This window comes from Trachinotus anak, unplaced genomic scaffold (genome assembly GCF_046630095.1).
Source record: "Trachinotus anak isolate AG129_WGS33_773 ecotype Australia unplaced genomic scaffold, CSIRO_AGI_Tana_v1 ptg000007l, whole genome shotgun sequence".
Classification (NCBI taxonomy): Eukaryota; Metazoa; Chordata; class Actinopteri; order Carangiformes; family Carangidae; genus Trachinotus; species Trachinotus anak.
The window spans coordinates 3,032,759-3,045,487 of NW_027273858.1; the positions used below are offsets into that span (position 1 = coordinate 3,032,759).

General features: G+C 40.2%; 1 protein-coding gene across 1 annotated transcript in view; it reads right to left on the bottom strand.

Annotated features, from left to right (window-relative positions):
* Window positions 1-2,690: 2,690 nt before the first annotated feature.
* Window positions 2,691-12,729, bottom strand: part of epas1b (endothelial PAS domain protein 1b) — a 53,081-nt gene continuing 43,042 nt past the window's right edge. Inside the window, exons 9-16 of the mRNA XM_071479955.1 lie at window positions 12,207-12,415; window positions 11,660-11,868; window positions 11,148-11,255; window positions 10,212-10,747; window positions 9,846-9,942; window positions 8,773-8,866; window positions 8,497-8,673; window positions 2,691-8,067 (exon numbers count right to left, since the gene is read on the bottom strand). Coding sequence (XP_071336056.1) covers window positions 7,916-8,067; window positions 8,497-8,673; window positions 8,773-8,866; window positions 9,846-9,942; window positions 10,212-10,747; window positions 11,148-11,255; window positions 11,660-11,868; window positions 12,207-12,415 — 1,582 coding nt within the window. The 3' untranslated portion in view covers window positions 2,691-7,915. The remainder of the gene's footprint in view (window positions 8,068-8,496; window positions 8,674-8,772; window positions 8,867-9,845; window positions 9,943-10,211; window positions 10,748-11,147; window positions 11,256-11,659; window positions 11,869-12,206; window positions 12,416-12,729) is intronic.

The following is a 12,729-nucleotide window of genomic DNA, read 5'->3' on the forward strand; positions in this document are numbered from 1 at the left end:
AAAACATTAAGCACAATAACAAAGGTGGAGTTAAAGCTTTGAAACGTGTTTTCCATACAGCAGGGAAGTCGACCAGACTCTCATCAAAAAGCTTTTCAGTCACTGGCAAACATTTGTAATGTGGAGGAAAATGTAGGTTTTTTTCTTTGCAAACAACAATGCCCTGATTCATACAGTGTTACCGAAGGTTGCAAAGAGGATTTGATCCATTCATACGTCAGATACTGAGAAGTTTAATACCTTTTACGTGTTATACTGTATCATGAGAAGAGCAATAGCAGCACCTGAAAAGCTCTGTCATGTTGAAACCTGACCTCAAACATCAGGCCCAGACTCCTCTGAAGTCCATTTTTTCCCAAAATGTTCATTTTTAAATGTAATAAAATATAATAAAATAATGAAGTTTACTAATGGGTCAGAGGTCAACAGCTAGCCTATGATTTGCAGGTCAAATGGTTGCATATAAAAGCTGAATTGCATTTTTTATTCCTTGGTAAATGAAGCCTAAAGATTCTTGGTCGTCCAGGTCATGGTCATCCAACAGTTGAATCAAGGGCAATTGGACATGATTGTAGATATGTTGTGGTTGCTTTGCAAGTAACTAGATAACAGTTCAGTGGCTGAGGGAAGAAATGTTTTTCTCTTTAGTGTAGCACAGGAAAAATATGAAGTCTTATAAAATGGAAATACTCAAAGTGCCAGTATTTTTAACTGTACTCAAGTGCACTCAAGTGCATGTGAGTAAATGTGTTTATTTTACTTTATTTTACTTTTCACTGAGCTATTGGTAACTAAAAGTGATTCAGTTGATTGTGATGACTCCAGTTTTTATGGCTGTTCTGTAGTTGTTGGCTTTGGAATGAATATAAATGGAGAAAAACAGTAACACACATGATTTAATCTCTGTACCTGTGTGGACCCTCAAGTCTTGAACCTGAATCAAAGTGCTCTCAATCTCGATGTCTAAACCTGAAAGTGGGCATACACACACACATAGACACACAGAAAGAGCTAAACAAAACAAGTGAAATGGAGATTGTAAGAGCGAGGGACAAAAACCACAGAACAGGCTGTTACAGAATGTTCTTCAATTAGCATGTTTGAAACTGTTAATGGTCTTGAACTGAACACTGTACTGGCTGAAGAACAGCTCAAACACTAAAATAGACACACACACACGAACACGAGCTTGCATGTGAAAACATGATTCATCTGGTAAACACTCGCCTGTCAGAGGAATATTTGAAGGTGGATAAATGAGGTACAGGGTGAAAAGGTACAGGGGCAAAAAAAATCATAATTTTTGGTGCACAGTGTACTCTAATGACCGTATATTTCCATTTTGAAAGACTTAGTAAAGGTAGAAAGTTAGTTTTTTAGATTCATCATGTAGCTTTTGCTAAGTAAAAAAAAGTGCATCTCCAAAATGTCATCTTTTCAGGAACCATGAGAAACTAGTTTTAACTTGATGCCAAAAGCATTTTTAACATTAAGATTTTAACATTGTGTTTTAGAGAATTCAACTGCTCTGTCACAATTGAGATGCAAGGTTTTTAGCCAACAACAGTAACTAGGAACAATGCTAAAATTTAGCAAGGAGCCCTGTGGCATCCCACAGGGCTCTGTAATAGTGCCCCAGTTGTTTGCTACTTATCTAGGGAGAAATTTTAATGTTGCTTCAGTCAGAACATAAAACATCATATAAAATGAAATTAACTACAATAAACCACACACGACTCCGATGAGAGAGGGTAAGATCAGTATGCTTTAATAATAAGATATCAGTGCAGAAACACAAACTTCTTATTGGGTTAAATTCCCCATATAGTAATAACAATGATAACAATATATGATAATAATAAGATCACTATGAATTTTTAAGCATATTTAAAAAAAAAAATGCTGAATAAGCTAACATAACTGTACTGTATTACTTTGACAAAAACAGAAATAGCTGAACATGGATCCCATAAGGAAAAACAAAAACGCTGTTGTAACACAAGACAAGACGAAATGCTGATATTGTCTTTAAAGAGGAGGTGTGATGAGCGTGTTGATTAAATCCTGAAACTTTTTGTCACTTTTTTGGGGGGAGCCCCTTCAAGCAGCACAGTATGATGAGGACTGGTGATAGACCTTCTTGAGTTAGAGAACTGAAGCCCCGCCCATTTTTGAGCTAGCATGTATTTCACTAGCGTCCACTTCTTGGAGATTTTCTCAGAGATAGCTGTCTTTATGTTGTTGTTTTCTGTCTATATTCTTTCACATTTCTTAACAATTTTGTAACAATTTTATATTTTTTTAAAACTAATATTAAAAGTTTAATAGAAAGATATATTAAAAGATAATAAAAGATTATTAAAATTAAATTTCAAATTGTCTGGCCAAAGCTAGTGCAGCTGAAGCTAGCATAAAACAGGGGCGAGGCCTCACCTCTGTCAAAACTTTTTGTTTTTAAATCGACTTCCATCTAGCCAACTCATTACACGTACATTAACACAATTTAGGTCAAATCTCTTCAGGTAAAAAGCCCATCTGCGGGGCTGTTCTTCTACCATGTGCAAGTTTCAAAGCATTTAATGTATATTCCTAAATCCTCTTTGGTCTCCAAAAGTTGCCTTAGTACTTGAACAGTTTTATATTGCACGGTAAATTTACAATGAAAATAATCATAATGATTTTAAAATATAAAATATTAAAGTCTTTAAATACTGTAGATGTTCCTACAAATAGGAATAGCTCCATTTTCTTTCCTTTTTTACTTAAAAATATGTAGAACTTCCAATTTAAACAGTTGTGTTTAAAAAAAAAAAAGTGCCGTCTTGTCAAAAGTAATTGCTGACATACTGGAGAGAAAACAAATGAATTGATGTTGTTAAAGGAAAGTGGAGAGAGGGGGAGTGAGAGGAGAAAAAGATGAGCGATGGTGTCGAGTGGAGAGATATGCATCAGTGGGCAGGCTGAGCAGGATGTATCTCTCTTCAGGTTTCACTCAACTCCACATCACTCCTCTTCATGACTCTTCAGACTGTTTCTCTGCCCACACCCTCTCTCAGAATAATGTTCATCTCCAACCCCACTAAATATCATGCATGTTTTTTGGGGGGTTTTTTTACAACCTGGGTTTAATCTTCATAGCTGTGGACTTCATTATTATCAGTATGACATTTTAGTCGCCTGTTGGACAGCCTTACAGGAGTCCATTCAGGTACTATCACTTAGTTTTTTGCCTCCAAAAGGTTTAGTTTTAGATACTGTCATATACCTAACTGAATTTGGTTAAAACCTTTCTAGACATCTGAGTGATCGTGCTCCACGCTCTAATGCAGTCCATTCCTGTGACTCAGCTCGTCCAAAAAATGTGACTGTAACTGGTAGAACAGCTAAAGCCTGAAAATAAGACCCAGCTTGTAAAAAAATATTCATTTTAAGGCCTTTACATGATCAAGTCATGAGCGATCAAATCAGGCAGATTTGGTTTGTAGACTGACAGTAATGTGTCACGCAAGACACTAACTTTGATGTGACCCCCCCCCCCCCGGAGATCTTTTACTGTACAGTCAATTCTTATTCCACTAAACCCTAAAGCCCACAAGCAGCTTCATCAACAGACAGACTGTTAGGTCGTTTTGATGAGCTGGGGAATCCATTTCCTTAAAAACCTTCAACCAAGATTTGACTTGCCATCACCAGGGGATCTACATTTGGTTTTAATGGGGTTCTACTTGAATTTATGGGGCTTCTACTGTATGTTCCATCAACAGGAGGAGGCTACGGAGGAGCTGCGCACTACAAAACCTGAGGGTTTATTATGAAAATCATCCCAACTGTGACAGTGCATTCCCCAACAAAGACGGAAGGTAAGTGGACCCAACAAATGCAAAGCTTCTTCTGTTTCCACATTAAAATCTGGCAACAATCATTAAGAGACACAGTCAAAATACAACTGCAAACAAAATGGAAATTCTATGCTATTCTGTCAGAAAACAGGACTTTAATATGTTAAACTGTGAGATAAGATGCAATGTCAAGTTAGGATCATCTTCAATAATAGCCCCTATAGCTGAAGGACATCATCTACAGGTTGCAGGAAACAAACTGTGCTCTTGAAGGGTGAACTCAGTATGTGTTGAGACAACCAGGAGGTCATGATAAGGCACATTATATGGATTCAAATGAACTTTAAAGAACATTTCAGCATGACAAAAAGCAAATACAGTGTTAGTGGATCCAAAAGATGTAATAAAAGTTCTAAAAATGACACATACATGGTCTATGAAGCACCATTGCTTTTATATATGCAACTGGAAAACTATGTGATTAATTATGTGGCAACTTCACCTTCTTTACAATATTCAAAATGCTACATATCTGAAAAGTGAAACTTAGAAAACTGATATTTATCTTTAAATCTGAACTTTTTTTCCTGTTGTTATTTTTTTTTAATCTTCTTAAAGCGAGAACAAAAAAAAAAAAAAAAAAACAGTACTGGCCAGCCAACAGATTCAATAGATACTTTAGGATAAAACTCTGGAGGAAAAAAAACGTAAAAAAAAAAAAAAAAATGCCACAACACGGAAAAACAGCACGAGAGGAAACAGCACTGCGAGGGATCTACAGGGGTAGATAAGGACAAAGTACCAGGACACATAAACACTAAAAACACTATCTTCAACATTAGTTTAGTCTTTTTTTAAATACGTAACGTATATGTGTACAAAGCTCTATAATTCATACTCAAAAGTGGTCACCACACAAAGACAATTACCTTGAAAAAACAGAGTGAGATTAAGAAAAATACTTTGAGAGCACAGGAAAGGAGAGAACAGAGAGAAATGGTGAAAACGTCTTTTCAGTAGAGGCAAACTGAGGATGATGTTACTGACATCATTTGGGTGAAAATTTCATTTTTTTTTTTAAATTTAAAGATAAAAATTTAGATCGTGCTCTTAGTCCATCATCATTCTATAAGGATGACAGATATAATTCTCTTTCAATGCTTCCTGGTATCGACAGCCACTCTCATGAATTAAAAGAAAAACTGGCCGTGTCCTAATAATGAAGAATAACACATACACTCCACCTTCAAGTCACTTCACAGGCTGCTGCTTCTGCTATGTACATGTACTGTGTGTATGCTCTGAATGAGTAAGTGATTATGTGGTTGACCTCACACTGTCTGGTTTGTGTAGTTGTGCACACATATGTTGGGGGTGGGGGTGGGGGTGGGGGTGGGGGGGGGGTTGGGGGGGTGACCTCTCCTGTCCTTCTCGATCTAAAAGTTGAAGTGGACCTAATAAAACACCAAAGGAGCAATTGAGGTTGAAAGTAGCCTCCGTCTTTTTATGGCCAACCCAACCTACCTATTCATCTGGCCCTCTAAAATTTTAATGTTGAAAAACTCCTAATTTTTTTTTAAAAGGCCTAACAATGGCTTATCACTGTGATAAGAAGAGAGTCAAGAGACAGATGGTGGATTGAAAACTGATCTGCCCCCTGCTACACCACCTTAGGCTCAACAAAGAGCAGAGACAAAACAATCAATTATTTGAGAAAATAATCAAATTTGAAATTAAAATAAGGTTTCTTTATAGCTTTATAATGTATTTTAAAGAATTAAATTCAAATGATAACTTTTCAAATGAAGCTGCAATTAAATATCTTTACTACAAAGATAATGTAACGACAATGTAACTTTGACCCCCACCCCCCTGATAACCTGTGCACACATCTGGTTTTTCCGTATTGTGTGAAGTGTGTGTGTGTGTGTGTGTGTAAGCCTGTGATATATATAATCACGTGAACTCTTACAGTGTGAAGTGTGTAAGCCAGATTTCTTTGTACAAGCTAGCTTTGTTGCTGACTATATAAGCTTTTAACACAATGAAATAATTGCACAATAAGAACAAACCCTGTAGTCACACGAGCTATTCACCTGGCAGACAGGTAAGAGTGAGAAAAACATGTTAAGATAAACCAAAGACAGTTTTAAGAGGAAAAGATAAAAATAAAACTTGACAATATTCAACTTACAGTAGAGTACATGTATTGCAATATATGTTTATTGGTGTGTCTGTGAGATAGACACACAAAAAAAATAAAAGAATCTGGTAGATAGAGTAAGAACAAAAAAAATAAATGAGAGAGGAGAAACAAAGCAGTATTGATATGGTAAAGTGTCGTGGGGAGATCTGATAAAAGTTAAAGTGTCTCGATTCAATAAAAGAAGTATAGACTTATTATAATCACTAACATAACAATATAATGCATATGTAATTAAAGTTGACCCAAACAGATGTACTACCCAGGTGAACCAGTTTATGTTGTGAGAGCCAGAGACCGACTGAATGAACACACTGCACTGGTGGGTTATTTAAACAGGTGATGGTGTTACAGGCACTGAGCTGGGATAAGAGGAAGCAGGTTTGACGACTGCGTCAGTCTCTGTGTGTGATAAAGGCTTTGATTCTGCTCATTGATTCCAGATCCTGGTTCCTTTGAGAATGAAATCTAAATACAGTTAAAGAAAAAGTCTTACGCAGACTTTCTGTAAACTGTCTTTTTTTTAATGATACAATTCAAGACATAAAAATATTCTCTATACTGCCATGTACAAATTAAAAGCTGTTTTTACAAACTCGTAATCCAGAAAAGATTTTGGAGCTGTATAATTTCATTCATCAAAAATTCTATATTGATATATTATAATTTCTCATGTGTGGTCACAAGAAGAAATATAGTCAAATATTGTTTAGCTTCAGTCAAATGTTTTGTTTGTTTCCGGCCTCGAACAGTTATTAAATGAATAAATCCAAGAGGAAAACAGCTGTACATTTTTAAACAAGCTTAAGCTGTCGCTAGCAAAAGAGCCTGAAACATTACATTTAGCCACACTTTAAAGTTTTGCACCAAAACGATAAAAAAGTTTGGGAATCAATGAGCAGAATCAAAGAGCATGTTTTGTTAAAAATCCTTGGTTCTCAATTGATTTTAAATGGCAACAATTCAGAACTAATTCACGATACCCAACTCTTGCTTGAGGCTTTGACTGGAACTAGAAAAGAGGTCTGGGTCTAACTGCTGGTCAAATGCACTAAGTGAAAGAACACAGTGTTTCTGTTAATGTGTAGGTAGTATAATATCATCTCCTCTGAGCTTAACAGGTTAGCTGATCAAGAGAAGGTAAGGCTGGGCTGCATAGAGTTCATATGGGGGCTTCTGCAGAGGAGACAGGTTGTAGGTTTGAATCCCCCGTGCCTATAAGTAGCATGGCGATAGATTCCCACTTAAGTCACGGCAGGAAACAGCTGGTAGGACGCAGCGTATGGCTGTAGGTGTTTGGGCAGAGTTGGCTTTAAGGCAGACTTTGTGTCTAATACCGCATTTATGCCAAAGACCCGGTGGTGACGAGAGATATCCCAGTGTTGAGACTTTTTAACACAGGACACAGCTCAGGCATCATTTTGTACTCTCTTGGTTAATTGTCCCACAGTGGCCTTTTTTTCTTTTTTTTTTTTTTTCACCAAGTGACCCATGTTACCTTTTATGTGTTGGTCCTCTGTGTGGTCAGCTCAATGCAGGGCAATTTTTGCACATCTGTGGTCAACCTGCATCTGATTTGAGTCAAACGTTTGGGGGGGAAAAGTGGCGTAAGTGGCTTGACCCTGATATCTCAGCTTGTTTAGATGGTCAAGGTACAGAACTACAGAAAGAACCAGTGTGGGGCTGAGTCATATAAGCTAAATAAGGCAGGATGTGGTTATGAATACCATTCCCTATAGGTAGCTTAGCCTCAGGATTTTCGGAAAACCCGGAGGTATGAAGGTAAAGATTTAGGCTTTAAGTCTCGGGATGCAGGTTGAGGTTCAGGGCTGGGATTGAGTCCGGGTCTATGGTGGGGTTTAATTCTGGGGCTCTAGGTGGCCTGGTCCAGGGCTCTCAGCAGGTCACAGCCCTGGAGGAGGTGCAGGTTGCCCTGCAGCGGGACATTGACCTCGCAGTCGTAACGGGTCAACTCCGGCAGACAGGAGGGCTCAAACGAGGGGCCCAGCAAACGACTAGCTATACCTGGAAAATGACAGAAGAACTGTGTCAGTGATTCAACACAAACAGGCACAAGTCACAATCTTAATTTTAACAGGTCATTTTGGTCTGTAGCAGAGACCTAAAACCTTATTTTCTTAAAAGAAGCAAGGAAAATCTGCTTCATTCTGGCCTGTTTCCATTAAAACTTAATTGTCTCCAGAAATTACAGAAAATCTTTAAACAAGTATGAACAATGTTGATTTGCACTGGAAACTGGCAGATTTGTTCTTTTATATAACTTTAATGACTCAATTACAGACTAAAATGACTTGATAAGAAGTTTTTTTTTTGCAGCGCATTAGTAAATAAATCAGAAAACGAAGCAGTTCCAGTGCTACAGCTGATGTTAGATGAGTTTCTAGGTAGTTTAACTGTAAACGGATTGTAAACATTACTGTTAGTTCAGCTCACCCTCACTCTTGTTAGAAGGCAGCATGTTATAATTGGTGTAGTTGCAGCTCTTTTGGGGAAAAGCTTTCTCGTTTGCACCACCGATCCCGTTTCCAGGATACTGAGACTTCCTGTGCTGCTGCAGGGAGCTGAGACATGAAGACATGCTGCCTGGCATCATCCTGCTCATCCCTGACTCTGAAAGAAGAGAGCCGGAGGTCACGGGTACAGTTGTGGGGGTGTGAGAAAGAAAAAATATTTTTCAGAAAACGCATACACAGGCTCACGCGGTCGTACCTGTCAGTGATCCTGCGCTGAGGGAGCGATCCATGGCGACACAGCCGTCACCCCTCATCTTCTTCCATGTGATTTCTGACGGCTTACTTTCACCCTGAAACACAGTCACATGGATAATTGATCAGCTGCTCGTCCACAAACAAGTGAATTAACTGATAAACTCAAAGGACAAAACTTTTACAATCGCAGCTCCACAACTGAAAAGACAAGACTGTGTATCGACCATTCACCTCCTCAGAGTCATGGTCTTGTTATTAGTCATGAAGCCATGATAATAAATACTAAACAAAGTTGTCTGCCTTAAAGGTCCCATATTGTATAAAGGTAGATTCATGTCTTTTTTGATTATAAAGCAGGTCTAGGTTCTATATTAATACTGTGAAAGTATCAAAGCCTCAGTCCACAGAGAAATGCACACACCCTGTATTCAGAAACTGAGCCTTAAAACCAGCCGTCAGGACTTCTGTAACTTTGTGATGTCACAACAAAGCAGCCACTGCTCTCATTATTTCATCAGTCTCAGTTTCAAGTCTCACTTCTTCCATTGTTTCTCGATTAACTAGCTGCTTATTTTAAAACAAGCAGAAGCATAAAAGAATTTTTCCACCACATGGTACCGACTCAACTCGACTCCACTCGCTTTCGATACCAGATACTTCTCTTTCCACTGCAGATAGTACCTCGCAGTACCATAGTAGAAGTATAGTACAGAGATGTAACAGTGAGTGGTGTACAGTGGCTTGGCGTGTTTTGTCCACAGCGTCCCGCCTCGTACAGCGATAACTTAGTAGTGACGATTCATCTCTGACCAATCAGTACTTTGGTGTCGCCTCAGCTCACTTGAATCATCGTCGGAGTCGATGTATCAAAAAAATAGAAGCATCCAGAAGTTTTGCCCGATGCAAAAACCAAAAAGACTAGTAGAGTCAACTCGGGTCGAGCTGGTACCGTGAAATGGAAAAGGGCCATGAGTAAACGAGAAATTCTAGTCTCAAACCTGTCACTGTTTTCATGCGATAACGACTCTTTTCAAATGAAACTTGGTCAACAGTGTCGTCATCAGAGAAACTCACCACAGCCATCTGGGTGAAGGAGCGCTTGATGCTGTTGGTCATGGCCACTCTGGCTGGACTCATGTCTCTGTAGGCTTGTACAAAATTGTCAATGGACCTGCACAGACACATGAGCACAGTTAACATTTAATTCAAAGCAGAACTCTTTTTTTTTTTTTTTTTTATATGCTCTGATTATTTTAATCTTCCCTTAAGTTTGCATGCCTTTGATTATGTAATATATGGTTGTGTATCCACTGCTTCATGCACATACATCTCTAATTAAAAATTTAAATGAATGACAAATGATTTAAAAATGTGGATTTCATTGTTTTTTACCGTCTTGGTTTAAAGTGAATGTGAGGACTTTGTTCATCGTTACATCACCTCTGTTTATGCATGAGATGTGTCATGTTCTGTTGGCAGGACGGGCGCGCCTCTCCTGACAAAGTGTCCATCAGGTAGGCCTTGGTGGCTTGTGGTTGTTGTTGGTAGGTTAACAGAGGGTCTGGTGGCCACTGCAGATTCTGCCTGCCACCCATGGAAGACAGAGGGGTGCTGGCAGGGGCCTGGTATGGGGGATTCTGCACGTGCCCCATCATGTATGACCCCATGCGGGGGTTCACGGCCCCCTGGCTGGTGCCTCTCTTCTCCCCTGTGGCCCAGGCTGCAGCTGGTTGGGGCTGGTAGTGGCCTTGGGGCTGAGTAGGGGAGGACAGGGGCTGGAAGAGGCTGGCGATGTTGCTGAAGCTCTGCTGGGATGCCTGGCGTGTTTGTGGCAGGCTGCTGCTGCTCCCCATGGATCCTGCTGGACCCCCCTCCAGGGGCTCTGACTCTGGGATGATGGGATTCAGCTGGAAGTCCTCTCCGTCCATGGGGATGTAAGGAGCCAAAGTCTCCAGGTCCAAGTCACTTAAGTCCGTCTGGGAAAAGTGAAAGACGACATGGTTTGTTAAAAACGAAACTAAAACTACTTCAGACAAGATCGTACAGACAAGCCCACAAAGAGAAACAGACAGTAAAAGATCGATGCCCTTAGACCACCTCTGAAAGAGTTGTTTGTGTGATTATTTAATTATTTTGGCTGTCCTTTAAAACTTGGTGATTGCAGAGATTAAACACTGCTTAGAGAAAAAATGTTGTGCATAAATAATCTGTATAATCTAATACAAAGTCAACATGAGAAAATCTTGATGTTAATAAGCTTTTCCCAAAAAGGAAGAGAGACAAGAAACTCCCAAGTTTTCAATCAGAGTCAATAAACAAGGCCTCATCCTTCAGATTAACAGACTGACCGCACAATGGCACAAACAGGACACACACCTCAGTGTTTGCAGAACTGCCCTCTGTGTCCAGAGCAAACAGCTTCTCAGTCAGCTCCACCTTCAGGTCACTCTCCACCGAGCTGTAGTAATCACCTGGACTGCTGGGCTGCAGGGAGGGAAGAGGAGGAGGAGGGAGGGAGGGAGGGAGAATGATAGATGGGGGTGAGGAGAAGCAGAAAGGAATGACGTGACGAGGACAGAGGAAATCAGAGAGAACAGAGAGTAAAAAGAAAGAAATCCAGAAACAAGGAGCGAGAAGTGAGTTTTGACAAAGGCACTATTCACTGCTAAGAGCCTGTTCCTTCCAAATATCCACCCCCGTTATTCTCACGCACACTGCCCACTGTTGGTGTCCTTAAACCCCCCTCAACCCCCCACCCCCCAGGCCTCACTGAGCACAGAAAGAACAAACTATGAAACAAACACAACCAGTTGCTCGCTCACTAACTAATTACTCCTTTCAATTTAATGCTCAGCCTCTCAGTTGCGCCCTCCCTCCTCGGTCCTCACCGTGGAGCAGCTGCTGAGGCTCGGGGTGGCGCTGCCCGGTGGCGGGTTCTGCTGCACTGTGAATGTACCGGCCATGTTAGCCATGTCCCCTGGAACCGGAGCCGGGGTTTGGCCTGATGCCGGAGGGGCAGCCTTGTGGCTCTCGGTGGCCCAGGACGGAGGTCCAGGAGGGAGCATGGCTGTGGCAGACACCTCGAACTGAGGATGACCTGCGAGAGAGAGAGAGAGCAAAAACACCACAGAGGGGACATTACACAAAATCAATACAAATCAATAACTTAAATATTACCATCAAACTATGTATAAATCTATATTAAATTGCAGGTAACCATAGAAACATCACTTACGCTCACCTGACTGGTGAAACGACAGGTTGATTTAAAAGGTAAATATTATTATTTAGAATATTTTTGTGACTGAGTAACTGACCATGGTGTCCCGGTACAAAGGGATTCCTCAGGACACACTGACGCACATTATTTCTTACATATTAATAAAATTACCACCAATAAAACACAGTTAGATAACGACAGAAATCAATACCGACCGAAGTCGAGGGAAATGATCGTGTCTCCAGGTGTGGGAGCCAGCTGGGCCAGGTCCTCGGGCTCCTCCTTGAGTTTGGTGAAAAGGGTGTCTCCCGGCTCTCCGGTCACACCTGCGCCTCCAGCAGTGAAGAAGCTGCTCATGTGGCGTGGCTTGAACAGGGACTCTGTCTGCTCCAGGGAGAAGATCATTGACTTCTCCTCGATGTCGCTGCAGGATTGGAGAAGTCGAGGCAGCGTGAGACGGGTTTTGAGTGGACACATATTTTTACATATAGGTCACACTTTTAAGATAATTTCACACATTTTCCAAAAATATGCTAATTGAAAAAATCTGGCTACTGAAATCCAGTTGAAATAACAGTAGTAACAATCCAGCAGAATATAAAAAATGTCTATCAGATTTAGCCTCATTTTGTCTCAATCTTTTGTCATTTGAAATTTCAGACTTGAAAAGAAGAATATCCTGCTCACTGCTGTGGCTCAGCATCACAAATTATTGATCATCCTAACGTTTCAGTCTCT